A 26,829-nucleotide genomic window follows, 5' to 3' on the forward strand; every position below is an offset into this window, starting at 1 on the left:
TGCCGCCCATCCAGCATTACTGACGCTGATGTCGCTGCCTTTTTCTGTTCTTTCGGAATGGTTATGCTATTGGCGGGGGTGTGCATGCGTGTGGTGGTGTAATGTGTAGATGGTCTGAGGATATTTAACACTGGCTGGACCCCTCTGGACCTGATGGAAAACTTCAATTTCGTTGAGACCCGGAAATCTGCCCACCTCGAATCAAACACCAGACAGACGAAACAGACAGACAGCGCAGCCTGAAGCGTCCGGAACAGAAGCCGCCTTTCCTTGGCCCCGCCAGTCAGAGCTCTCGAATTCAGGTACTAAGTTGCAGGGTGCCAGACCACCTGCAACCAGTGAACATCAGACTCGCGCCACCGACAAAACGACAGAGGGTTGAGGAGCTTCGAACCCTGACAATAATTGCCCCGCCATCCCGCTCGGTGACAAAACGTAAGTATTAGCCTCAATCGAGCAGTTCCGACAAGTCAAAGTCAACAGCTTGGGCTCGTCACTAAATTTTTTCCTCAACAGCCTCTGCAGAACCTCTAGAATTCCTCTCTCTGCTCTGTTCACCTTGAATTTGACCAGTTTTCACATCAGTCTGTCACAATGGGGTACTCTGATCTCGATTGGAAGGCTATCAACACCATCCGACTGCTTGCGGTATGGCTCTCTGCCCCTCCATGGTCATTTTCACATCTCCTGACTGCTATTGATTCAGGTCGATGCCACCCTCAAGGCCAACAGCGGCCACCCGGGTGCTCCTATGGGTAGGTGATTCATTTGACCGATGAAAGAACCACATCTGACGAGTCCTTCTTCCAGGCATGGCCCCGGTGGCCCACGTTCTTTTCAACAAGTTCATGACCTTCAATCCCAAAAACCCCGACTACATCAACCGCGATCGATTTGTCCTATCGTGAGTATGACCACATTCAAAGACATCACAAGGAAGAGGAGGAGAAGTAGAGGAAGATGAGGAAAAGATTGTATGCACGAACAGCGGGGTGGTTTGAACTTGGCTACTTGTGGTTGCCATTGACATTCCTCGTCTCCCGTGATAGCCTTCTCTTCCGGCATAAAATCACGAGATACTAGTCCTGTTGCTGACTACTTTGTTCAGGAATGGTCACGGCTGTATGCTCCAATATGCTCTCCTCCATCTGTTCGGCTATGCCGTCTCAATGGACGACCTGAAACACTTCCGAGTATGTCCAACAGTTCCAACCTCCTGTTGACCAAAGCTCACACTCAGAGTAGCAAGTTGACAGCATCACCCCCGGCCATCCTGAAGCAAATGACACTCCTGGTGTTGAAGTGACCACCGGTCCTCTGGGCCAGGGTTTTAGCAATGCCGTTGGTCTGGCGATTGCTCAAGCTCACACCGGCGCTGTTTTCAACAAACCTGGTTATGACCTCCTCAACAACTACACCTATTGCTTTTTCGGTGATGGCTGCGCCATGGAAGGTGTTGCAAGCGAAGCTGCTTCTGTCGCTGGACATTTGCAGCTGGGCAACCTGATTTGCATCTACGACGATAACCATATTTCCATTGGTAAGAATAGCCTCGACGAACCGGGCAAATACGATCGCTAATCAAGGACAGATGGTGACACCAAAGTCGCCTTCACGGAGGACGTTTCCAAACGATTTGAGGCCTACGGATGGCATGTTCAGCATGTCAAGGACGGCGATCACGACCTTGATGGTATTGAAGCTGCCATCAAGAAGGCCCAGGAGGTCAAAGACAAGCCTTCCATGATCAAGCTCACTACCACCATCGGTTTCGGCTCCAAGCTGCAAGGCACAGGTGGCGTGCACGGCAACCCCCTCAAGGCCGATGATGCCGCGCAAGTCAAGAAGAAGTTTGGTTTCAACCCTGAGGAATCGTTCGTGGTTCCCCAGGAAGTGTACGATTTGTACAACAAGCACGCCGCTGAGGGTGCCGCTGCCGAGCAGGCTTGGAACGATCTGTTCAAGAAATATTCAAGCGAGTTCCCAGATTTGGCCAAAGACTTCTCCCGTCGTCTGTCCCGCAAGCTTCCCGAAGGATGGGAGAAGAGCTTGCCAGTGTGGAAGCCGACTGATGCTGCGGAAGCCACCCGCAAGACCTCTGAGAAGGTCCTAGAGAGCATCCACGAAGCTGTCCCGGAGCTGTTGTCAGGCTCTGCAGATCTGACAGGAAGCAACAACACCCGATGGAAGAACGCCGTCGACTTCCAACCCCCGAGCCTGGGTATTGGTGACTGGACTGGACGCTACCTTCGATACGGTGTTCGAGAGCACGCGATGGCGGCCATCATGAACGGTATTTCTGCATATGGCACTCTTATCCCAGCTGGCGGTACTTTCTTGAACTTTGTGTCATATGCTGCAGGAGCTGTCCGTCTATCGTCCCTCTCGCACCAGCGAGTCATCTATGTCGCCACTCACGACTCCATCGGTCTGGGTGAAGATGGCCCTACTCACCAACCTATCGAGACTTTGGTCCATTTCCGAGCACTTCCCAACATGATGGTGTGGAGGCCCGCCGACGGCAATGAGACATCGGCCGCATACTACATGGCTCTGACTTCGACCTCTACCCCTTCCATCCTGGCCCTGACCCGACAAAACCTTCCCCAGTTGGAGAACTCGACAATCGAAAACGCCATCAAGGGCGGGTACGTTGCCATCGAGGCCGACAACGCCGACATCACCATCGTTTCCACAGGGTCCGAGGTCGGAATCTGTATCGATGCGATCAAGGTCTTGAAGGACCAGCACGGACTCACTGCACGCGTTGTGTCGATGCCATGCACGGAAGTCTTTGATGCCCAGCCCAAGGACTACCAGCTGAAGGTCATTCCCGACGGCATCCCAGCCCTGTCTGTCGAAGTCATGTCGACTCACGGATGGGAGAAATATTCACATGAGCAGTTTGGCCTCAACCGATTCGGAGCTTCCGGCCCATACAAGGAGGTCTACAAGGTTCGTGATTGTTTTTGCCTCCCATGTTCGTTCTTGTGACTGACAAATCTGTAGAAATTCGAGTTCACGCCCGAAGGCATTTCCAAGCGTGCTGTTGCCACTGTCGAGTTCTACAAGGGCCTGAAACCCCGATCACCCATCAACCGTGCTTTCCAGCAAATCATCTAGAGACTCCTGGGTGAAGGAAGTTGTCGGTGAATTAGGGTTGACCACTCATCTCGTCCAAGTCAGCACGAGGGCCATGTGTATGATGACGCAATGCATAAATTTTGATGCGGTCTAGATAGATTAAACGCAGGAAGATGATAAAAAATCCAAATACTGAGAGGTTTTTGAGACACGAGTGTTGACGTCGGGGAATATTCTCATTTGCGAACGAGCCTCAATCACGACACATGCTATCATCGACTATTTGCTCCTCACTTATTCCTCCCTCCAATAGTCTTGGGAGTCTGGCTGCAGCCTTTACCAGTTCGTCCCTCACTAGGTACGAGTACGTAAAGATGCAGGTGCAACTCTAGCGGGTTCAACAGCGCTCAACTTCCCCTTTGAACCAGTGGCTTGCTTGACCTCCACCCTGAGCGGTGTTTTCCACCTCTTTGATGCTTCTCTGGAAACCACGAGCTCGTCCCGTTTCCCCGTCGCCCAAAGCCAAGGGGCTCCTTGAGTGGAAGGGAAGGGGATTAGTCGTACAGTAGTAGATGCAAGTCCTGCTGCTTCACTCCTGTCAAGTCCAGGGATCAATTTCCGATCTCATCCGTTCCCTGTGATTTCTTGCCAACAACGGGAGATACTCCTTCCCTACAATCCCAGAGCCTCAATTCTCGAGCCCTTTTTTATTATTATTATTGACGTTGCTTGTCTCCGCTGTCGGCATGTGCGCCTTTCGACCTCATCCAGTGCCCCGCAGTCATCATTTCTCCTCCTCTGAGAGTACATTCTCACATCGCTTGACATCGCTTGGACTTTGTTTGATGCCAATCCCCAACACACTGAGCATCCAGCGAAACTTCCGAATCGCAGCCGAAGCCTCCACTTCCCACATGTCATAACTGATCTTGTTCCCGCCTGCTTTGCTCCTCTATAGATATGGCTCCATCGACGTGGGTTGTGATTGGAGCTTCCCGGGGTATAGGTCTCGAGCTCGTCCGTCAACTGCTCGATCAGGGAAACCAGGTCATCGCGGCTGTACGCAGCCCAGAGACGGCAAATCACATATGGCAGTTGTCTGCAAAACAAACGAGACCTGCAGCCTGTTTGATTGAGCAATGCGACGTTACTGACGAGTCGAGCATCGATGTGAGTGACAGGCATGTCGCCTTGAGAGCACTTTGAGGTGATATCATCCTCCGATATTGATGCAATTGATAGGCGTTTGTGAGTGCGATGGGAAGGCTGGTTGCCAAGGGTATGCGCCTTGACAATATTGTCTTGAACGCTGGAGTGCTGAAATATCCCAATGTACGAGTATATCCGTACTTGACCGCACAGAACGACTAACAGCATGTCCAGAGGGCAACCGAAATGTACTGATACAGTGCCTAACCTTGATACATTGCATCTAGAGGAGGTACTGACTACTTGCCGTGTGCAGATCATTTACCGACTTCGCCCTGCATCTACATACAAACACTATTGGACCTATCATCATCGCACAGAAATTGCTGAACCTGAACAGCGCAGCACCTCCGTCCAAGATTATGTTCATTTCCTCTGATTCTGGATCGGCCTCGTTGTTTAGGGACCACGAAGATGGATTCGCCGCGTACGGGGCTAGCAAGGCCGCCTTGAATCAAATGCTGAGGCATATGGCCGCCGAGCTCAAGAGAAAAGGGGGAAGCTATGAGGATGTCTGTGTTCTGGCTATGCACCCGGGTGAAGTTCAGACGTAAGCATCTTGACCACGAATTCTATTGTTCACGAACAAAGCGACGCTGACATTATAGCCAGTGACATGGCCAACATTGACCTGGACTGGGACGTGGAAGGAATCATTACTCCCGAAGAAAGTGTGACGAAAATGTTGAAGGTGATTGGAGAAAAAGGGAAGGATGACAGTGGCACCTTTTGGTGCTGGGACGGGAGGGTAAGGGTGTCTATTCATTGATATGCGACGACCTATTTGTCTAACAAGATATGTAGGAGCATCCCTGGTGAGGTCTGGACGTCGTTGCGCAATGAAGTCAGTTGGAGGAACCAGGCAGGGATGGTACTGGGGTTGTACAGGAACAGAGGAGCACGAAGCCTGTCTGCTATCGTCTTCCGGTGTCAGCATATCAGGAACTCGGGGTTAGAGGACAATGATAACACAACTCATAAGAATAGAGTGTTAAAGGGTGCATTGTATTGTGGATAGTCCTCGGATATGTACGAGGTAGGTACACGCTACTGATGCAATGTCTCATGCTGCATCCAGCGACCAGAAGTTCAAGCAGGAGGCTGTTCTTTGTAGTGGATGGAAGGTTCCAGTGAGTTAGTATGCAAATGCTTTGTGAGCAGCAAGGCAGATGGGAGTGAGAGAAGGATGAACCCGACACCGCCACCACCGCCACATCTCACTGTTAACAAGGAAAGTGCGATGGCCACTGCCTATGATTTGTACTTGTTCTTGCAGACACAAAGGCAGCCAGTGAAGAATTCGTTCTGCGGATAGTGGCCCTTACCGAATGCGGAATAGCGTGCCTGCCGCTGAACTTTTTGATTGCCTGACTTTTTGGTCTGATTTTCGACCGCTTCCCTCGACCACCACCACCAACTTTTCCCCCTACAAACCTTCTACCATCCAGCCTTTCCCTCTTGCGTCGTCTGCTCTCGTTGCAGTCGGCTGCTGTTCTCCCTTTCTCCCCCAGAAAATATTCGTGAATCCACCAAAAAAAAGTGAAAAACCCCCCTTCAAAAACCCAGAGTCGTGCGGTAAGTCATCCCGTTTTCTCGCCTGCGCAACCCTTTTTTTGGGGCCTGCATGGTCCCAGAACTTGAAGAGGTAGAAAAAAAGGTGAACGACGTCTGACCCGGCATTCATAGTGCTCGACTTTAACGACATATCCCTTAAACCAAGCCATCATCAAGACATCGTGTCCATTGATCAAGACAATTGTCAATCCTCTCGTTCTTGTTACCTCGTCCATCAATACCACAATACTCGATCCGAGAAAAAGTGAGCGCCCATCTGTGCCCTACTGTCGCCGGGGCCAACAACCCTCCATCCCGCAGTTATTCTTGCCTGCGCTGCCCTCTACCCGATTATATTCTGACACTGCTTGACAGCGAAAATGTCTGCCGCAGACGTCGCTACTGCTACCCCGGCCGCTGGCCAGAATGGCTCCACCGATACCCCTACCCAGAACGGCGCACCTGCCATCGACACCAATGTTGCATCGTCTGGTACCGGTGGCGATGACGCCGCTACACCCTACTCTGCCACACCCAATACCGCGCAACACTCGGCCTCTCTGTATGTCGGCGAGCTCGATCCCTCTGTCACCGAAGCCATGCTTTTCGAGCTATTTTCCTCAATTGGCCAGGTTGCTTCAATCCGTGTCTGCCGCGATGCTGTCACTCGCCGCTCCCTCGGGTATGCATATGTCAACTACAACAATACTGCTGACGGTGAGAGGGCACTGGAAGATTTGAACTACACAAGCATCAAGGGTCGCCCTTGCCGTATTATGTGGTCTCAACGCGACCCCGCCCTCCGCAAGACTGGACAAGGTAATGTCTTCATCAAGAACTTGGATGCGGCGATCGACAATAAAGCGCTCCATGATACATTCTCCCAATTCGGTAACATCCTCAGCTGCAAGGTCGCCCAGGACGAGCTTGGAAACTCAAAGGGCTATGGTTTCGTCCATTATGAGACCGCCGAGGCTGCCAACCAGGCAATCAAGTCTGTCAACGGCATGTTGTTGAACGACAAGAAGGTCTTTGTTGGTCATCATATCGCCAAGCGAGATCGTCAGAGCAAGTTTGAGGAGATGAAGGCCAACTTCACCAATGTCTACATCAAGAACATTGACGAGTCTGTCACTGACGACGAATTCACCAAGTTGTTTGAGCCTTACGGTATGGTTGTCTCTGCCACCATCACCCGCGACGAAAATGGCAAAAGCCGTGGCTTTGGATTCGTCAATTTTGCTAGTCACGAGTCCGCTGCGAAAGCGGTTGATGAACTCAACGACAAGGAATTTCATGGCAAGAATCTGTATGTCGGTCGCGCTCAGAAGAAACACGAACGTGAGGAAGAGCTTCGAAAGCAGTATGAAGCCGCGCGCATGGAGAAGGCTTCCAAGTACCAAGGCGTCAACTTGTACGTCAAGAATTTGACTGACGATGTGGATGACGACAAGCTTCGTGATTTGTTCAGTGGGTATGGAACCATTACATCCGCCAAGGTCATGCGGGACACGGCCGAGCGCACCGCATCTCCTGCTGCAGACAAAGACAAGGAGAACAAAAAGGAAGATGCAGAAAAGGCCGACGAAGAGCCCAAGGCTGAGAGTGAGGTCAAGGAAGAGGGCAGTGACGATTCAAAAGACCCCAAGAAAGAGGGCAAGCCTGGTCAGAAGCTTTTCGGCAAGAGCAAGGGCTTCGGCTTTGTCTGTTTTAGCAATCCAGACGAGGCTTCAAAGGCAGTTTCAGAAATGAATCAGAAGATGGTCAACGGCAAGCCTTTGTATGTTGCACTCGCTCAACGCAAGGACGTTCGCAAAAGTCAACTCGAGGCTAGTATCCAAGCACGGAACACCCTGCGTCAGCAACAACAAGCGGCTGCTGCTGGTATGCCCCAAGGCTACATCCAGCCAACAGTCTTCTACGGTCCCGCTGGACAGCAGTTCCTTCCACCTGGAGCTCAGCGTGGCGGCATGCCTTTCCCCGGTCAGCCTGGGATGGTCATTCCCGGCATGCAAGGAGGGCGTGGACAGTTCCCTGGTGGGTTCCCACAACAAGGCCGCGGCATACCGCAAGGCCAGCAGCTTCCTCCCAATTTCGGCCTGCCTGGACAGATGCCTTTTATCCAGAACCCGGCTCTTGTCAACGGAATGTACAACAATCCTCAAGCATTGGCCCAGATGCAAGCTCAGATGGGTCGTGGCGCCGGTGGTCGTGGTCAGATGCAAGGCATGCAGGGTATGCCTCCTAACATGCCGGGTATGGCTGGCGTGCGTGGCGGCGCGTTTCCGCAAGGCGGTCGAGGTGGCAACATGCAGAACATTCCGGGCGCGCAAGCAGGCGCTCGTTTGCCACCACAAGGCCGTGGACAAATGATGCCTGGTCGCGAAGAGGTCCCTGCTGGCGGCCTCAGCAATCTTGCATCATTGCCTCCTAACCAACAGAAACAGATGCTTGGTGAAGCTATCTATCCCAAGATCCAACAGATTCAACCGGAACTTGCTGGCAAGATTACTGGTATGCTTTTGGAAATGGACAATTCCGAATTGCTGGCGTTGTAAGTTATTCATGATGCTCCACAGTGTTTCGGCTGGTGGCTGACTTTATTTCCTTCGCAGGATTGACGACGACAATGCTCTTCGTGCTAAGGTAGACGAAGCGCTCACTGTCTACGACGAGTATGTCAAGGGCCGTCAAACTGCAGGCGAAGGTGGTCCTAATGGCACAAAAGAGGAGGATGCGTCCAAGGCCGAAGGTGCCGAAGCGACGGCTTAGACGATGTTGCATGGACTACTCTTACTGTCTTAACACAACCTTTCTTTCACCCAGATTGCACAATCACTGTACTCGAGTTGGGGCAAGATGCCTTTCTACCAAAAGTTCTGATACTGCAGCATCATGAATGCTCTGCGATGTGGCTTCGGGACCATGGAGCTGGGCTTTGATTGCGCTGGCGGTGGTAGGCGAATGGCGTCTTTCCTCCTGAGCAGGTGGCTCTCGGTTGTGCCCAAGGTGGCTCGGTGATTATGAGCTTGTCTTGTTTGAGTGTATGATAGACTGGCGATATGCTTTGCCCCTTTGATTCTACGTGGGCGTGTGCAACCAAGTACAAGTAAGGCTATCTCCTTTGATACTTGCTTGTACTTTGTGTACCCGGGATCCCTCCTGGAAAACCCGAGATAGGTTGCATTTCTGCTCTACATAGATAGATTCCCCCTTAATGAGAAGGCTCATTTGTTTGAACTGGTTGCTTTGGTTGCTGCCATAAATGCTTTGTTTCTGCGACATGCTGCGGTGCCTTGTGGCCAAGACGGACCGTGGAAGTGGGCGCAGTCTCCGAACATCAAACAATCTCGTTGACACTGCCATTTGGTTCGTCGACAAACGTCCTCCCTTACCTTCATGACGACGCTGTCAATGTGTGTCAGTGGCCAGGTCTCTGCGCTGTGGATTGTTCAGTCCTGGACCGCGATTAACGGAGTGGAGCGTTGACAATTTCTCGTACCGAGTACACCTCACCATCTTGCGCCGTTGAACCTTCTTCCATCCTCACGCCGTCGACTTGAGGTGCTTCATCAAAATTGCCAACTTATAATTGCTTCTGGACCACCGCCTTTCACATCCCTTTCACCTATCATCGCCTGGCCGTCCCCCTTATCGTATAGATCTACCCACGTCGTCAGAGGTGACATTCACTAATTCCCTCTCGTCTGGCCCAACAGTTTTGCGGCAGCAACCTCTCCACGAAATCGGCTTTGGAAAGGAGAAAAAAGCATGGAACCCGGTTCAGGCACTCCATCACCCGTATTCCTGTATCCAGACACCTTTGCATGGGTGCATGTTGGGAGGAACTCCCTAGTCGACATCACAATTTGAGCACCTACCATCAAGCCAACTTCTGAAACGCCTATGCTTAAACGAGACATGCCACTGGACATGTCTCCGGCCTTCTTTCCAGTTGAGTTCATACCATGGTTGAAATAACCTTCAACTTGGTTCTATAATGGACGCTTGCTGTTTTGTCTTGACTGTGGGGGTTGTCTGCCATTGTGCAACTGGGATCTTCTGTGAAGTCACGGAGACAAAGGAGGAGGTTTTCACCAGAGATGTCTTCACCCATGACATGCCGAAGGAGCTTGGTCGGCGTGACGATCTCTTCACTTGCAAACTGGGGTCTGTGAATCCATGTCGACCATGTTCCTGCTCTTATTAGGAGACGCGTTCTTGGGCTGGCTGGAGAGAGCTCCTTGGAGCACGAAGGGTAGAGCATGACTTCAGGCTGTATGGACAGGAGAAGCCCAACTCGTCTTTCTGAAACAAAGGGCGGACAAACCCAATGGCCTCATTACATCGCGCCAAGTCTTTCACTGGCAAACATCGCAGCCTCGCACTTCACGACCAGAGCGCGGCGAGGCTGGAGACCATGTTCAAAGGGTACGGCACGAAAAAGGGAGCTTCAACACTTCAAAATCCCTGCGCTCCTCCCCGTCACTTGCTACTCATCCTGGAAACCTGCCTCTCTTTCGCAACCCGTCGACATTCACCATAACCCAGGAACTCGTCGTTACAGCCATGGCAGAAGAAAGCCCTCTCTTCCTTCATTATTCTCCGGTCCCCAACCTGACGAGAAGCCCGGATGATGAAGTCCCGGGCTTGGTCGAGAGAGCGCAGAGCGTCGATGGTCTGGGCCCAGCCTTCGACAACTTCCTTCTCTCATACGAGCACGCCTTTTTTGACCTCTTTGACCGCCAGGTTGAATTGATCAAATCCCGTTCGCAGGCCTTTGAGGATGGACACGTCACGGTCTTCGACAAGTCACTTCTTATCCTCACTCAGAACGGGCAACATCTCAACAACCCGGCAGCGATCAAATACTACTGCAAAGAATATCTGAACATTGATCTTGATACCCGTGACGCTACCCACGCGTTGACACCAAGGCTCCAGCAGACCGTGCAACTGACCGAGGCTTTGCAGCAGGGTATGTTGATCCTAATTCCTACCCGTGACTACTTATCTGATGGACGCGTTTTTACAGAGCTGTCTCGGGGCAGGACCAGCACATTTGAGAAGGGTCCTGGGAACAAACCCGCCCGGTTGTCGCCTGTCGACCCACACCTTCGCAACGACATGGAACCCAAATTAGCAGTGTTGTGGTCCGTCTACGAAACTGCTCGAGCAGAGTATGAGGCCTTCGTCGACAAGGACGAGAAGGACGATATCGATACGGCAGTCAAGAGAGCCAAGTTCCTGCGTGATACGGCCGAAAACATCCTGCTGTACCTCAAGAATAAGAATGCCGACCCTTCGATGATTGCAGAGCTCGAAAGCACATTCAACCATGCCAAAAACACTGCAGTCTGCTTGACCGGCGGCAAGAAGCGCAAATTCGATCCCGCAGGGATGGACAAGATCAAGGGTACGCCGCGTGGGCCAAGCCTGCCGTCCAGGAAAGAGAAACAACGTGGGAGCGGAGGCACAGATGGAGGGAATTACAAACAACAACAGCATCAGTATCAATACCAGCTTCCTCATCATCCTTATCCAGATATCTCCAGTGGTCATGCTGGCGAGAACACGAGCTCCTACGGATGGGTAAGCTCTGATCTCCCCAGTGGACACGGTTACTCTCACCAGGCAATTCACCCTGACACTTTCACCTATTACGATCAAGATCCACATCATCTAACATATGCTGGTGGCGGTGGTAGTGGTGGTGCGACAGCAACGAGCAGAGACCATCGGCACAGCTATGGACACGGCTATGACCAGGGAGAGGAAGACGAATACACCTCTGCTGCCGCGCCATATAACGCAGCCGTCTCCAGCAGTCATCACCGTCACCCCCAGGAACGTGTCGAAAGCGTCTCCCGCACCGGACCAGCCCCCTTGTTCAACGAGCCCGCTTCCCCTATGAGCATCGATCCTCGCGATATCAGAGACCACGAGCGCGGTGGAAGGAGTCCCAGTCCTAGGTCGCCGTCATTCAAGCGCGAACGCGAACGCGACCACGACCGCCACAGCCGCCACAGCCGCCACAGCCGCCGCAGTCGCCGGCACCGTGACCGTGAGCACCACCACCATTACCACTGCCGTGACCAGCATCATAGACATCGTCGAGACCGGAGCCGTCGACGCTCCAGATCGCCCGTGATCGACCGAGCTTACGACCAAGCATATTCGCAAGCTCGACGCCACGAGCGTGAACTCGAACTCGAACGCGAATGGGACCACGATGACAACAGAAACGTCGACGCCAGGGTCGACGACTGGGCCAGAGAGATGACTAGAACCAGAACCAGAGCTGATGCCGGTGCCGGTGCAGGCGGCAGTAGCCGTCCGACAGTACCCATGGTTGATCATCGCGAGAACAGCCCCTTCTTCTACGGCGGCTATGGCGGCCACACCGGCTACGGTATGTTGGATTCGTACGTGCCGAGTCGCGATCGCAGCCGCAGCCGCAGCCACGACCGCGGTCGACGTGGCTCTTGATGGGTATCTCTGTGAGAATCCAGGCCAGCATGTGAGCGTGTACGCGAGCAAGTGTTGTGAATGTACGGCGTAACAGCAGAACTGGGTCCAAATCCAAGTATGGATTCTATTTCTCCCCAGACGTGACAGGGTGACCGAGAGAGCGAGTGCATGGCGTCACAGCAATAGACCGGGACAAAATACAAGGAACGAGGAATCGAGGAACAAGACTATCGCAAACAAATGGAACGAGAAAAGGAAAAGGAAAAGAAGAGAGAAAAAAAAAAACAGATGAGCGAGTATTGTGCAGGTTGAGACATTTGTTCTGGCTGGGTGGTGGGCAATAGGCGATGGACGATGAGTGATGGGCTGGGGAATATCATGCAGAGTCTGCTGTGCTTCAAAGAAGAAATCGTGTATCAAACATGGGTGGGCGAGAAGGAAAGGCCGTGTACAAGTTCATGAGCTGGTCAAATAGCATATTTCAGGTTCCACTGTACGCTGCTCTCAAGCTAACATGGCAATATGAACGATCGGACTCGTGCAGCAAACTCTCCACCCAAGATATTACCATCGTAGCCACCATTCCCTGCCTCTGACTTGCAAAATACTGCACAAATGGTTAGGCATGGTCGTATGTGGTTGCGTTTCAGCAATCATGACCCCACCAGTATTAGAAGATGCTATGTAGCTTCGACTCTCAACATTCTCGGTATGGCTTCAAGCTGCTGGACCACAACGGAGACACCATGTCTTAGGTCTGGCTGATGATGTCCACACTCCGGAGGCAATTCTCATGATTATTGATGGGTCCTGAACCCCCCGAGTATCCCATGCTAGGACCACATTGGAAGCCAGCCAGGGTTGGCGTGTTTGGCAAAGGCGTGTTCGTGGCCAACATCAACATGACGGAATCCTGGAGCGAGCTGGTGTCGACAACTCGGCCACCATGTGTTTCTGCGAAGGATAATATGGGGGTGCGGCCTCTGCGGCGTCGGAAAATCAAGGAGCGAGGCTGGCTCTCGGAATCACCAGGCTCGGAATCGTTGGTGCTCGAATTTGTGGATGTAGAGTCCTCGATGCGGGCTTTGGCAAGGGCTTTGCGCACAGTTTGTCGGAAACCACTGCGTGTGCTGGATGAGGGACAGGTGTAGTCATTGTGCTGCCGTCTTTCTGCGTTGTCTATCATAAAGAACGATCTTCTCATATTCTGATATTCGGGATCTGGGTGGTCCACAACGATGTCGGGGATGCTGTGAAAGGACTGCAGGGTAGCAGGATTGGTCTGAGCGTAGAATCGAGGCTGAGGGAGTTTGGACCCACCCATTTTTGCAACGACACGGGCATCAGATACTCTGCGGTTTTGCAACTCCCAATCAGGTGGGAATTCGATTGGCTTGTTCAAGACTTGATTGAGAGACTGGTATGCGCGCTCGCGGTAGGTTGGCCGGCATGTAGGGCATATTTTGAAGGTGCACGGCTGGATATATGGCAGCCTGGCGTGCTGTTGGGGGAAGTGTGCTGGGGTCGAGGGTTGTGGTCGGGGAGTGGGAGGAGGGATTGATGGCTCCGACATCCAGACTTTTTGCAACTCTTTCCAGTCATACGCCGCCTTTATTTCTTCGTCGAGCTCGGTTGAGGAATTGGTCGAAAATGTAGTGCTCTGAGGCAGAGAGGCTACAGTTCCATCAGCGTCGCTGGATGTAGTAGACGCGGTAGTGAAAGTCGACGCCGTTGTAGGGCGGCTCTCATCCTGCTCTTGCTGGCCGAGGACAAGATCCCTGACCCGTTCCTTCTGCTCAATCAGCTTCTTGACTTCTTGCCTAGTATATTGACCTTGTCCAATGGCTTTGATGATTGAATTGCTGAGAGATTGATTGTTGACATCTCGACCGAGTGTTCGACCTTCCGGAATGACTGGCTCGTCTGTGAAGTCGGATTCGGGCAAGAACCCACCGGTGTCTTGTGTACATCGATAGAGCCAGCCAATTTTAGGATGCTTATGGCACAAGGAGCATTTGAAGGAGCCATAGGGGTCATAGAGACGGGTCATGGTCATGTGGGTGCACGGGTTGCGTCTCTCGGGACTGAGAATGTTTCGGCGGAGGAGAGGCATGGCGGGAGGAATGCGAGGCAATTGGAGTGCCGGGAGGCATCACATTCAAACACCAGACAGACCAACCAGTGCAGAGAGAGGCTAATGGGCGAGGTGGTGAGAGATGAAGAAGTGAAGGGGTAAAGCCAACGATGGGATGGGGGGTGCAATAGCAGGAAGGAGCAAGCAGTGGTTGGCTTTTCACCAACTCTCTCTCTCGTCTCCTCTGCGCGGCCTGATGGCACCGCAAGCCCAGTCTCTCTTTACATGACTATTTATCTCATCTTCCTCTTTACCTTTTATCAATGTAGCTGCGACCAGAGGCACCAGAGGCTCACCTTGCTGCACATCTCCCGCTCTTCTGTGTCTCTCTTCCCTTACTCCGTCTCTGCATTTGCTCATCTACCGAGATCTCACAAAATCCATAGGCACGCCGAATACAGGTCTCGGGGGTGTTGGACATCTTAACCTCTGTTCAACAATATAGAGATGAAGTGAGAGGGTCTCCATTGAGGTCGGTCATCGCCATGTTTATGTCTTGGCAGCATGGGCGACGCTGAGTGGTGGACTTTAGGCCTGATAGAGTTGACTGGTTGGACTCGGTTGGCGCGTTTGTGCATCGAGATTGCCAGCCAGCCAGCTTTGCCAGCTTGTCAACCCACCCATTGCCAGCTCACTCACTCACAACGAAGTGCTCGTACCGAGAGCAATCATTACTCCTACTCCATCTCTCGGTCCCTTCTCCCCCTGCAGCTCCCTGCCACCCACAGACACCACTGACGCTACGACTGCCTGCGCTCTCTCCGTCCTCCGCCTCTTCCTACTCCCGTCCTCCCAATTGACTTCGTCCTCGGCCCGCCTCTTCTCACGGAGACGCGTTGATCCCCCCCTTCACCTCCTTCTCTGTCCTTCACAATCAAAACCCCCGATCATAATTCCTCCTGCTCACGGACCTTTTTCCATTTCTCAGAATCACGCCCGTAAGTATCACGTTCCCTCTTCCTAGCCACATCCACAATTTCAAGCCTCGCGATCCCCACCATACACCGGAATCCTTTGCAGGGCCTCGGCCCCGATGTTACGTCTTTGTCAACAACTCATCCCGTCAGCGCGCTGATTGTGTCTGCTTCTATCCTGCATCTACCTTACGCCTTTGGCCGGACGTCTGCTGACACTACCTACTACAGTATCCATTGCTTTACCTCCGAGTCTACTGTTTCCCTGAGAGGGCGCTGCCATGTCCGTTAAATTCGAGAAAGAGCAGGTCCGAACAACCACGGCGCCCGTCGCGCCTGGTGGTCGAGATGAGAGTACCGCGCATAAGATTGGCGAGGCCTTGACTGGTGGGAAACAACAGACAGGTTATCTAGCGGTTCGACTTCTCATCTCACGCACTCGCTGTCGAATGCGACACTTATTGCGCAATAGGCATACCTAAGACAGCTTCAATCGAACCCTCTGCGCACAAAGATGCTGACCTCCGGCACGTTATCCGCGCTACAAGAGCTGTTGGCTTCATGGCTCGCCCACGATAAGAGCAAGCATGGTCACTACTTTTCCTCCAGAATTCCAAAGATGGCGGCCTATGGCGCATTTATCAGTGCTCCGATGGGTCACGTCCTTATCGGACTGCTCCAATGGGTTTTTGCTGGTCGCACCAGCCTGAAGGCAAAGATTCTTCAGATCTTGACCAGCAACTTGGTGGTGCGTCCCACACAGCCACATATCTCACTTGCAACGCTCGATATCTGACAACCTTTGACTTAGATTGCGCCCATTCAAAACACCGTGTATCTCGCCTCCATGGCCATCATTGCCGGAGCCCGCACCTGGCACCAAGTTCGCGCTACCATCCGCGCCGGCTTCTGGCCTGTCATGCGCGTCAGCTGGATTACCTCTCCGCTGGCGTTGGCTTTTGCTCAGAAATTCCTCCCCGAGCAGACTTGGGTGCCTTTCTTCAATGTTGTGGCTTTCTGCATTGGCACATATATCAATACTCACACAAAGAAGAAGAGACTTGCTGCTTTGAGGAAGAAGGTAGTTCTACTCGCTGCATTGGTGCTGTATGAGATGTGGCTAACGAGATGTATAGCATTACGGTGACGGACGAAGCTCTTCGGGACGTCCGGACGAGCGATACTAGACGTTGTCCGCGCATCAATGGTCATCCAGCTTATACGACCGGCTCGAATCTTCATCGAAAAGCCAAAGTTGGGCGACCATGGGTCGTTATAAACCCAGGAAGACATGTGAAGTGACGAGGGATCAAATCAACGTGACTTAAATTGGGATCGTGTTCGGAATCTGCAGGGGGAGCTCGCAAAATACCAACCGCCACATGGGAAATGTAGGTTTGTCGGTCGTCTGTGCGTTCCTTTGATCAGGTCCAGGGTCATCTGAGGAGGAGTACATTAATGCTTTTCGGGGCACCTCTTGAGCATGTGCCACGTTGCCACGTTTTATCTGCATCGGATGTTGAGACTCTGCCTATCAACGGTTTCTAGTGCCATACATAGTATCTATCATTTTTTGCAACAGAAACGAAAGAAATTGAGGACTCCGGGGTGTGCTGCCTAGTTGGTGTCATGTGTCGCGTTCGACTTTGTTGTTGAACCCGTCAGGATGTTCGACCATGGTTCTTTAGTCGTCAGTCGTAGAGCCTGATTCATTTCATGTTGGGAAGATGCGAGCACCCAATAATCCCTCGTCGTACCGTCTGTATATATTCCCTTTGTCTCTAATTGTGCCAGCAACCCCGCGCACCTCGTATAGCAGTCCAGGTCGTTTTGGTAGGACGCTATTGAGCGGTTGTCTGTCATTATTTGCCGGCACCCACGCACTGACACACTCAGACACGCACCTAGATACCCAACCCTACCGAGATAAGTGCCGAGTGGGCGGCGCGTCGTCGGAGCATCTCATGTCAACAGCCCATGCCATCCATCTACACATATAGCTCTCGCTTGAACCACGGTAGCGGAATGTTCGCCACCGCTGGAATTGTTCTCGAGCCTGGCGGAGAGGTCGGCAGAAGCAGATAGGTAGGCGGGTCTACGCGACGTAGGAGTACGTGTTGCCCTCTTCTCGCTCCATGTAGTCCTTCTCTATCAACCTGAGTGTGCACGCAGCAAAAGTTAGCATTGGTCTCGTATCTCTAATCGGGATCGCGGTTCCACAGAGCCCCAGGTTAAGGCGGAAAAGGGAAAAAGGTAAGTAAGGACAGGATTTGGGGAGGGGCAAAAAGGAGGCAAAGATACGCACTTTTCGATATTCCGCTTAATGTCCGCCTGGTCCAATACACCCCTGGTCATGGTGGCTTTGATGACTTCGACAATCAGCTCGTTGTGCCCAATCTTCTTCCGGCTCTTCATGATGCGCACGATCGCCGCCTGCGTCTCGTAGTGCCGGTCCGCCGCCACCCGGATGTGTGTCTCTTTGTTCTCTTCCTTGGTTTCCTTGAGTTGGATCTGGTTGATCTTGATGCGCAGTTTCTGGTCGGTAAACGACTGTGAGAAGGTGAATGTGTCTGTTTCGTTCACGTCGCGACCCTTGGGGTGCTTGCGGAGGACTTGATACTTGGCGCACGCCAGGGACTGGAGCGTTCTCTTCAGCTCGGCATCGACCAAGCCCGAGGCGGCTTTGATCTCGTTGTACGTCAGGTGTTTGTCTGCCGGGATGTCGTTGAAAAGCAGAAGCACGACGGCCTGGAATCCCGACACCATGAGCTCCTTGTTTCCCTTGGGGAATTTGGCTCGTAGCTGACAGTGTGCCAAAGAATGTTTCCAGGTCAGTTTACGACCAGAGTGTTTGGCCTTGTAGTGCGTCTCAAAATCCGACATGACTTTGGCAATGTGCGGAGGAATGTTCACCGCCACGTCTGGGTAAGTTGGCCAGGCGGCTGCAGAAAGAACATTGACATGCAAATCTGGCAGACCCGGAGCCCTGCCGCCACGGTCATCCATGAGCTGATTATAAGACATCATCTCTTCGCGAGCTAGATCCATGTCCTTGAACATGGACTCCAGATTGTGCGTGAATGCCGCACCACACTCATTTTTCAGGCGGGTGAGCATATTCCGTTCGGCATCGAACGAGGCGCTCCGACCCAAGAGTAGACGGCGAGCTAAGTCTTTTTTATAGAAGGCTTCGAAGACGGCTTTACCATGGACGAAACGGAAGAGGTCTAATGCGTCAGACAGGTGTTGATTGATTTCAGCGTCCTCGTCAGCAGCGCCATCATCGAAATCATGCTCTTCCTCAGGCTTGGATGGATCTTGTTTGTGTGTTTGAAGCCGGGGAACGGCTTTGACGCCGCCTTTGAGCAGAAGGTCGACATGCTTCGCAATCATTTCTCCTGGCTTAGCATTATCCGTGTCCCAATTTGACTGGGATTTTTTGGTCTTGTTGATGAATGTCTCAAAGGCTTTGTGAAGGGCATTGCCCAATGCCTCGTTGCCATGGAAGGAGTATTTATGGTAATGATCCAGCCGCCGCTTGAAATCAAGCAGCCTAATGACCATTTCGGACTCCCTCTGCTCATCAAACACAATCAAAGACCCTTCTGTTTCAACATACTTACTAAAACTCGGCGCAATCAATTCTCCGTGTCCTTTGCGCTGCAGCAAAGTGTACAGTCGTTCTAGCTCTGCTGATTTGTCGTCCTCGAGAAGATCCAAGATGCCGTCCTCATTGGTAAGCGTTTCGAGCTCCTCTTCCACGAGGATGGTATCAAAGAGGCGTGACACTCGGATTCTCGTGTTGCGGTCCAGAGATAAGGAATCGCACCTCGCCATCTCTCGGGCCAGAAGAGCAGTACAGTTATTGACATAATCACCTAGTGAGTCCTTGTTAGACTCTGTATCTCTCCATGCTTTGAAATATTCTTCCGTAGTGGCGCAAAGCGTAGGTTCAAGGTCGCTGGTATAAATGCTCAGCTGATGGAAAGTGTCGACCGCTTGGCGCAGGAGCCTGGCGTCAGTCTCAATGAGGTTTCCTCTCCTATCGGATTCGATCAAAGCTATGATGCCTTGAAGTGACTTCTGCCTTATAAATGGGTCATAAAACACTGAAGACCTGAACTTGCTCAAGCCCATTTGTAAGACACTCATCTTGTCTGGAGTACGAAGGCAATATGTCTGGTCCATGTAGAAGAAGATCTGCCGGACGGTCTGCAGTTGTTTCTGCCAAGTCTGCCAGGCATTGACGAGTGCTCTGAGGACGTCGACGTCTGAAGAATTTGACTCTTCGCGCCGGATGCGATCTCTGACATTGCCATTGAGATGGGTCTCGCACTTCGTGCTCAGATGCTCATAGAGGTCCGCACTGTGGCCGTGCCGGCACGTATGTTCTGCACCTTTGTATAGTTCTTCTAACGAATATGGATCCTTCTCGTTCTTGAATATGGCATCGAGAGCTTTGTCATTCTCTTTCCATGTCTTTTCAAAGTACGCCCGTGTATCCAAGCGCGTGGCAGCCCGTAGGTTCTTTACAACAAGCTTCTTCGGGCCCGTCTGTGGGTTGAAAGGGACTCTCTGGTTCGCAAACGCTGGTTTGGTCCTGCCGTTCTCCGGCACAGGGCTTGAATCGTTGAGGTGGTCTTTCTTAAGCCTCGTTGAGTTGAATTCGTACATACTGGCAAAAGCATCTTTGGGGTGGCGAGCCCCAGAGGACTGCATCTTGTTATCAACTTCCATATTTCCCTCTCCCTCAAAGTATTCGCCTCGAGTCCTTCTATTCGCGTTGCTGCTTCGCTGGGGTGAAAGCAGATCAGGCACAGAGATTCGGTGTCTCTTTGAGGCTCTTGCGGAGGGACTGCCCTCGCCAGCGGCCGCTGGCCGTTTTGGAGAAGAGTGGAACCGGGGTTGAGATGCTGTTCCTCGATCCGGAGCTTTCCCTTTGCGTGGCGTAGTCATCTAACTTGTGCTTCAGTTGCCAGACGACATTCAGGTGGGAGGATCGAAATACTGACGGTCTGTCGTGGGCTGCGGGATGGACGCCGCTCTGTCGGAGTTGAGTTGGGGTTAAGCAGCGGGCTGATTCTCGGAGATCGACACAGAGCAACACCTGTGCGTGACCGAAGTGGTGCACGGTGCCGTTTTCTGAAGGCGAAGTGCAGACGCGTCGATCGCGTAAAGTGGTTTTTTAAGAGGGGCAAATACCAAACACTCGAGAGACCCGACAAAGTACCTCATACACAACTCCTACAATTGAGGCAGAGAGAGAGAGAAGTCCACAATTCAGTGAGCAACACAGCAAAGCGTCAAGATGAATTCCATGTCCACGCCCCGAATCCTCCCTGCTCACCTCCATGCATTTGCTCCGAATGCCACCTCCCACAACACAGTACGCATGCTGGGAATCGTAAGTCACGTCAACGGCGATCAGGCGACGTTGACCTGCGGCTCGGACGCGGTGACAATTCTCCTGGCGAGGTATGGATCGCGCGCCCCGATATGTGTGCCCATCTAGCGAGACTGCGAAATCTGACGGAATCATGTAGAGACTCCCATCTCTCGGTCGGCTCCATGTACGAAATCGTGGGCAAAGTTACCAACACAGACGGCGGGCACGGCTTGGGTCTACGAGTCCTCAGCAGCACGGAATGGCCTCGAAATGAAAACGGACAACTTCCAGACCTGAAGTTGTTCGAGGCAGTCGTGGATGTCACCCATCGGTACAAGAACATCTTCTACGGTGACTCCGAGTCCGGCATGGATGGGGGATATTGAGACAAACATGAGAGCAGGGCATTGAATCGCTAGGACTGAAACTACATCATGTTGACCGCATGTCTGAAATGCACTATAGCAGAAGCGCAGGTCATAATGGTACGAAGCTGTCGAGGTATTTTACGGCGGATCGGGTCGTCGCCCGTAGAAATGTTCCAGACCATGGAAAATGGAGAATTAGAATATGGGATGTCAAGTCTGTTTTAAACAGGATATGATGATTTTCCCAACGAGCTGGATTTCGCCTTGCTCAAGGGGTCGAACGGGCCACTACTGGTCTTTGACGCTATATGCTAAGACGACCACAAAGACAACATTACCGATGTCCTCCATGAAACTGTGCCTGAGTAACACACGTGTCATAGGCACCTGATGTACAGTAGCCAACCTGGGCAGATGTGGAAAATTGCAAATTAATCGAAGTCGCTGTCTCAAACACAACCTCCTCAGTTGCCACTGAAGAACACAAGTCGTCCTAGGATCTCATTTCGCGTTCTGTCTTCTTGGACTTCTCCGCACTCCTTGAGGCACAGCTCTTGGAATAGCCAATGTTTCAGGGTCAGGATATGCCGATTGCCCAGACTGATAAGCTGCATTCACATCAACCAAACTCTCCCACATCGAATTGACGCCGTTCTCCACGTCCGTGGTGTCGAAATAGCTGAAAAAGCCTGGTGGGGGCGAGCTCGTCATGGCGGTGTGGGTGAAAGGATCAATCAGATCACTTGTCAACTGATCTGTTGTCATTTCCGAGAAGGAGAAGTTCAAGAGCTGATCACCCGATATCGGGGAAGAATTTTTGAGAGACGGCAAATCAGGAAAGTCGAATGATATAGCCTTCTGAGGCGTTGCCTTTTTCTCACAGCCCCGTAAGAGAGCCTTGTCTTCCTCCGTCAGGTTCATGCCTAGTGGGCGATCACTGGTCAAGGCTTCATGAATCGAGCGCGTGAAAGGTGTCATTTGGTGCACGTCTTTTTGCCCAGTACCAAGCAACGCAGTAAGAGCAGGATGGAGGTCCTGCTTGGCCTTTGGGGTCCGGAAATGAGGGGATTGCTCGAGGTTGGGAGACAACATGGCACCGAATTGACGTTGCGGTGTCTTCGAGGGTGTCTTAAGTAGGATTCGTTCAGATCGTCTCTTGGGCGTTGGGGTCATGGGTGGTAATTGAATATCGGTGTGCGCCTCCTCGAACAGTTCCGCGAGGCCATCATCAACCACAGCAGGTACTGGCGCCACGTTCTCCTTTCCGTCGACTTGCAGTTCAACCGCTGCTGCCGGTACTGCGAAGGCATCCCTAGTTTTGTTGAGTCTGGGGCTCCGTCTCACAAAAGCAGGCAAGGAGCCATGCATGGCTGTACTTGGCGGCCCAGAACCAGAGTACACCTGCGGTTTGTCTGGCGACGGGAACAATTGCCTCCGGACAGGCTTCGGTGTGAGGTCGATCTCGACAGGAAAATCTTCTGACCCATGGCCACGTGTAGGACTGGATTGGACCTGTCTGCCACCAGTCTGGTGACGGGTTCCAGCCCGCAGACCTCTAGCTCCCGGATCTGCGCTGTTTGCCCGTAATGAACGCGGGATTGGGGGCAGCTGCGGTTCGCTATCGTCAGCAGCAGTATTGCCGTTCTGAGAGACTTCAGTGTCATTTTCTTCTGCATCAGGAGCTTCCGTGGCCGAATCACCCGGAGAGGAGTCGTCGCTGGCAGGACTCTGGGCATCGCTTCTGAGACCAGGATTTCCGCTGGACTTCCCAAAGGGTTTGGGCGGATTTCGTTTGCGTTTGCCTTTCTCCTTGGGATCTTTCTTTTGCCATTTCGATGCAGGCCGAGGGCACTTCTGCTTGTGAAACCACAAACCGCACGCTGAACAAGGTTAGCAACGCTTTCTAAACGACCCCAATTGACTTACGATTGCACAATGTAATGGCCTCCCAATCATCCGCTTCATCGCCTTGTCGCCTGTCCACCTTGTAACCTCGGAAGGTTTTCACACTTCCATCGGGATTGTGGTCAATGGGTTCCTTGAAGCAGCATTCACCATGATTCAGAGACGTCTCAACATCATCCCAAGAGCAATCGAAAATTTTGACATAGGCTCTTCTCCACGCCGGAGTCTCTATTGAGCCGCAATTGTCACAGAAAGGTGGCATTATTCCATTCGCAATCGCGTTCTCTAATCTCGCCTTGGTCTGCTCCTTGCCAACCTTCTTTTTGGACGCGGCCTTCACCCTCGACTCATCACCCCCAGGCGCATCTGACATGGGAATATCGCTGTCAGGTGCCCACGTTTGCGCCCGATGTAGTGCTCTGGGCGCGGGATCACTCTTCGGAACAAGAGGTGCAGGGGCAATCTTGCGTTGTTGCTCACGTTGCTCTTCCATGATCTGCCGGGCTCTTGGAATAGGGGCCGGAGCTAATCGTGGAGATGACATGCTGATTCGTGGCGTTGGTACTGGAGTGTACGATCGGGCTCTGGCCAGCGGCTTTGATGTGACGGGAAGCGGTGGAGGCATGATGTTATACCCAGCCTGTGCAGATTGTGCTTCGATCTCGTGACCCTCTTCAAAGACCGGAGGATATGGATCGGTTGGGCGTTGCTTTCCTTGACGAACTTCCTCATCTTGATCCTCCGGTTTATCCAGGATGAAGTCCTCAAACTGCAATAATTGATCATCTCCAAAGAGGTCTTCGAGGTTACCACTCATAAACCCTGAGTCATGTCCGGAGGAACCCATTACAGGCGGAAGGACGGGGCTAGTAACCGCTGGCTGTCGAAATTCTGGCATAACAGGTGGCGATGACGGAATATTGGCGGGTGTACTGCCGACACTCTGACCTCGAGTGTCCTCGGGCGAGGCAATGGGCACAGCAAGGAGTTCAGGCCGAGGACCCACGTCTGCTGCTGGAGATGATTCCCTAATTTGAGATCCCTGTGCCAAATTGCTTGGGGGATTCTTTCGTGGTCTTCCTGGTCTTCCTCGTGGTTTGGCTGTTTTCGAGGCGGGAATTGGTGTAGGTGGCCTCGCAGTTTCTTCATTTTGAGAATTTGGTTGAACAGCTATTGCAGGATTTACAGCAATTGGGCGATGAAGCCGAAGGCTTGATGCAGTGCTTGCAACGACTCTTAGCGACTCGGGTTGCCGTTCAATGTTGAAACTCGACTTTGTCGGCAAGTCAACCTTTGTGGTCTTCGCCCTCTTTCTTGCGGGACCTTCTTCTCCGTTCTCGTCTCCGCTGTAATATCCTGATTGGAACGATTCACGCCTGCCTTCAAAAGCCTGGCGCATTCCCGTCCTGGAATGAGGCCGAGATGAATGGCCGGACTGCCGCCCAAGTGGACCAAGATGCTGTGTTGTTGTCGGCGTTCCAGGTCTACTGCCTGACCCTGATCCGTATAGCGTCTCGCCGTTCAGCATTCTCTGCATCGTCTCTAGTCCTGAAGTATCAATCGGCGAAGCTGGCCCCTGCAATGACTGTAGAGAAGCGCTGTTACTCCACTGAGGTCGCATCCCATCTTGTGAGCTGAGACTGCCGGAGCGATATCTGGTCTGTGTAAATGCGTTGACGGGTGTAAATCGAAGTTTGACTTCCAACGTCTCTTGAGCATTTTTGGAGAATAAACCCATAATGTTTTTGGATATCTTGCCCGTGACCATGGCCTCGCTATCAGCGCCCGTGTTTTGAGCCTGACCAGATAGTGCTTTTGACAACATCCCTTGTCCGACCAAGGGTGTATCGGGCTCTGAGTAATCATATGCGTAGATCGTGTAGTCATTGTCGACGAGCGTGGTGAGTTCAGGACTGGCAGTCGTGACAGCTTCCAAACACGTCCGCAGGTCGATCACCCCGATCTGACTGACGTCGTCGATGAAAGCGGTCTGAACTTCCAAGGATTGAGGCCATCGTGCAAGGTGGTTGTCTTTTTGCTCCGAATCAAATGTGTAGAGGACTTTGAGTCTGACCGTCCGTATGGAGACACCGTCTGCAGGAGAAGTGGCCATGACGGCGGAGGCCACGAGTGAGGAAACGTATCCAGGCTTCAAGGAGCTGCTAGCACAAACGGTGAGGTTGTGAAGCAGAGGATCAAAACGCGTGGAAGGTATGATTCGGAGGAGGGGAGAGGTAAGAGACGTCGAGTGTTTCGTTAGGGAACTAAGTTAAACAGGTTGCTTTGACAGTCGGAAGGTGACGATGTGTTGAACTAAAACTCCGAGATGATAGCTGTAAAATAGACAGAAGTGTCGTCCATGCGGAATGTTACAAAGACTAACAAAAGAAAGAAAGGTGCCAATTGAGAGCTTGGTGAGGAGGAGCGAGAATAGGTGAAGCTGGAGCGTTGACTATCGAGAAACTTGTAGCGCGATTCGGTCGCGTGTTTGCGGGTGGCTTGAGCTCAGGCGCGACCTCTGCATTGGCCCTTCGGGGTTCGGAACAATGCAGGGTGGAGGATGATGTCAATTGGAGCTAAGCCCCAAATGGTCAACAAGACTATACCTCTTCTGGCCACTTCCAGAAGTCCCACCTAACAAGGCAACTCAACCGAGCATAATTCCTCTGCCAGAGAAGAATGTAAAGAAATTTCCTCGCTTTGCACGGCATGGGAATCGAGACTCTTTAAGTATTCTGCATTGCGACCATGGCCGACGCCTCCAAGATCCAGTATGTCCCTTCTGACTCATACCCCGGTCCCTGGCCCAAGCTTATCTCCGCAGCGACCTGCTGCCGTCTTCTTGCTAGAGGCTGGAGGGACATTCGCTGACCTTTTGGTGTTCTTTCTGCAATAGGGATCTTCTGAACAAGCCGAGGAGTGAATTGACGTACGTGGTATCTCCAGCTAACCCCCTTCTTCCTGTTTACCCGTGTTTTCCCTCCCCCTGCGCCGCCTCAATGCCTCCGCCCACCCCCTTCAGAGGTGGATTCCGCTCCGCCTTCCCTTTCCACTTCCATCTCTGATCATCACCTGCTGTGTCGCCCAACCACCACACAACCCCAATGCATCATCATTTTGACCCGTGCATGCATCAACCCTATCATCCCTAATTTCGCGCTTGCTTTGTCACGCGTTAATCGCGCATACTGCGACAACTCCGTCCCCATTCAAAAGCTAACATTCCGGTTTCTAGAGAGTATGAAGTCTCCCTCGTCGAGGCCCACGAACTCTCCACGGGACCCCTCTCCATCCTCATGACCGCCACCCGCACACACACCCAAGTATTGATCTCATGTCGGAACAACCGAAAATTGCTTGCACGAGTCAAAGCCTTTGACCGCCACTGCAACATGGTCCTGGAGAACGTAAAGGAAATGTGGACGGAAAAGGGTAAAGGAGGCGCCAAAGGAGTCAACAAGGATCGATTCATCAGCAAAATGTTTCTACGGGGCGATAGTGTTATTTTGGTGTTGCTGAGCTGAAACCGCATTGACGAGAGGGGCGCATGGAGATTCAGAGCCCTGAGTACACATTCACGATTATGGACAAGTGTTTGTTGTTGGGACGGCAGCCACTCGGTGTAAACAACAACTTCTAGGATAGGGCGCCTGGCACGAAGCTTCACGATGACGCTTGAATCAAAATTCGATACTGGTTCGGTATTCGAGGAATGCGGTGCCCAGTGCAGGCATCAGAGCGAGCGATGAGAGACCAAGTGGCAAATCATCGATAACTCAGCATCACAGGATGAGCAAGAAAATG

At 52.3% G+C, this 26,829-nt stretch overlaps 9 protein-coding genes across 9 annotated transcripts; 6 read left to right on the forward strand and 3 right to left on the reverse strand.

Moving 5' to 3' along the window:
• Positions 1-594: 594 nt before the first annotated feature.
• AYO21_00829 (transketolase) lies at positions 595-3,123 on the forward strand (the record flags this gene model as incomplete). The annotated part of the gene is made up of 7 exons (XM_022650816.1): positions 595-648; positions 707-755; positions 811-904; positions 1,109-1,193; positions 1,246-1,540; positions 1,592-2,955; positions 3,010-3,123. The coding sequence occupies 7 exons, from the start codon at positions 595-597 to the stop codon at positions 3,121-3,123; spliced, it is 2,055 nt and encodes a 684-aa protein (XP_022516819.1).
• A 921-nt stretch (positions 3,124-4,044) lies between these two features.
• Positions 4,045-5,112, forward strand: AYO21_00830 (hypothetical protein; the record flags this gene model as incomplete). The annotated part of the gene is made up of 6 exons (XM_022650817.1): positions 4,045-4,254; positions 4,327-4,416; positions 4,468-4,481; positions 4,550-4,843; positions 4,906-5,041; positions 5,098-5,112. The coding sequence occupies 6 exons, from the start codon at positions 4,045-4,047 to the stop codon at positions 5,110-5,112; spliced, it is 759 nt and encodes a 252-aa protein (XP_022516820.1).
• A 1,115-nt stretch (positions 5,113-6,227) lies between these two features.
• On the forward strand, positions 6,228-8,619 carry AYO21_00831 (hypothetical protein; the record flags this gene model as incomplete). The annotated part of the gene is made up of 2 exons (XM_022650818.1): positions 6,228-8,401; positions 8,463-8,619. The coding sequence occupies 2 exons, from the start codon at positions 6,228-6,230 to the stop codon at positions 8,617-8,619; spliced, it is 2,331 nt and encodes a 776-aa protein (XP_022516821.1).
• A 1,797-nt stretch (positions 8,620-10,416) lies between these two features.
• AYO21_00832 (hypothetical protein) lies at positions 10,417-12,336 on the forward strand (the record flags this gene model as incomplete). Its single annotated transcript, XM_022650819.1, has 2 exons — positions 10,417-10,825; positions 10,883-12,336. 2 exons carry the CDS (start codon positions 10,417-10,419, stop codon positions 12,334-12,336), a joined length of 1,863 nt encoding a protein of 620 aa, XP_022516822.1.
• Positions 12,337-13,069: 733 nt separating this feature from the next.
• Positions 13,070-14,431, reverse strand: AYO21_00833 (hypothetical protein; the record flags this gene model as incomplete). Its single annotated transcript, XM_022650820.1, has 1 exon — positions 13,070-14,431. One exon carries the CDS (start codon positions 14,429-14,431, stop codon positions 13,070-13,072), a length of 1,362 nt encoding a protein of 453 aa, XP_022516823.1.
• A 1,216-nt stretch (positions 14,432-15,647) lies between these two features.
• On the forward strand, positions 15,648-16,553 carry AYO21_00834 (hypothetical protein; the record flags this gene model as incomplete). The annotated part of the gene is made up of 4 exons (XM_022650821.1): positions 15,648-15,782; positions 15,839-16,114; positions 16,178-16,447; positions 16,503-16,553. The coding sequence occupies 4 exons, from the start codon at positions 15,648-15,650 to the stop codon at positions 16,551-16,553; spliced, it is 732 nt and encodes a 243-aa protein (XP_022516824.1).
• A 908-nt stretch (positions 16,554-17,461) lies between these two features.
• On the reverse strand, positions 17,462-20,085 carry AYO21_00835 (hypothetical protein; the record flags this gene model as incomplete). Its single annotated transcript, XM_022650822.1, has 2 exons — positions 17,462-17,522; positions 17,672-20,085. 2 exons carry the CDS (start codon positions 20,083-20,085, stop codon positions 17,462-17,464), a joined length of 2,475 nt encoding a protein of 824 aa, XP_022516825.1.
• Positions 20,086-20,674: 589 nt separating this feature from the next.
• Positions 20,675-21,138, forward strand: AYO21_00836 (hypothetical protein; the record flags this gene model as incomplete). Its single annotated transcript, XM_022650823.1, has 2 exons — positions 20,675-20,841; positions 20,910-21,138. The coding sequence occupies 2 exons, from the start codon at positions 20,675-20,677 to the stop codon at positions 21,136-21,138; spliced, it is 396 nt and encodes a 131-aa protein (XP_022516826.1).
• Positions 21,139-21,621: 483 nt separating this feature from the next.
• Positions 21,622-25,138, reverse strand: AYO21_00837 (hypothetical protein; the record flags this gene model as incomplete). Its single annotated transcript, XM_022650824.1, has 2 exons — positions 21,622-23,000; positions 23,047-25,138. The coding sequence occupies 2 exons, from the start codon at positions 25,136-25,138 to the stop codon at positions 21,622-21,624; spliced, it is 3,471 nt and encodes a 1,156-aa protein (XP_022516827.1).
• Positions 25,139-26,829: the final 1,691 nt, after the last annotated feature.

The sequence above is a fragment of the Fonsecaea monophora genome (assembly GCF_001642475.1).
Source record: "Fonsecaea monophora strain CBS 269.37 chromosome Unknown Scaff3, whole genome shotgun sequence".
NCBI lineage: Eukaryota > Fungi > Ascomycota > Eurotiomycetes > Chaetothyriales > Herpotrichiellaceae > Fonsecaea > Fonsecaea monophora.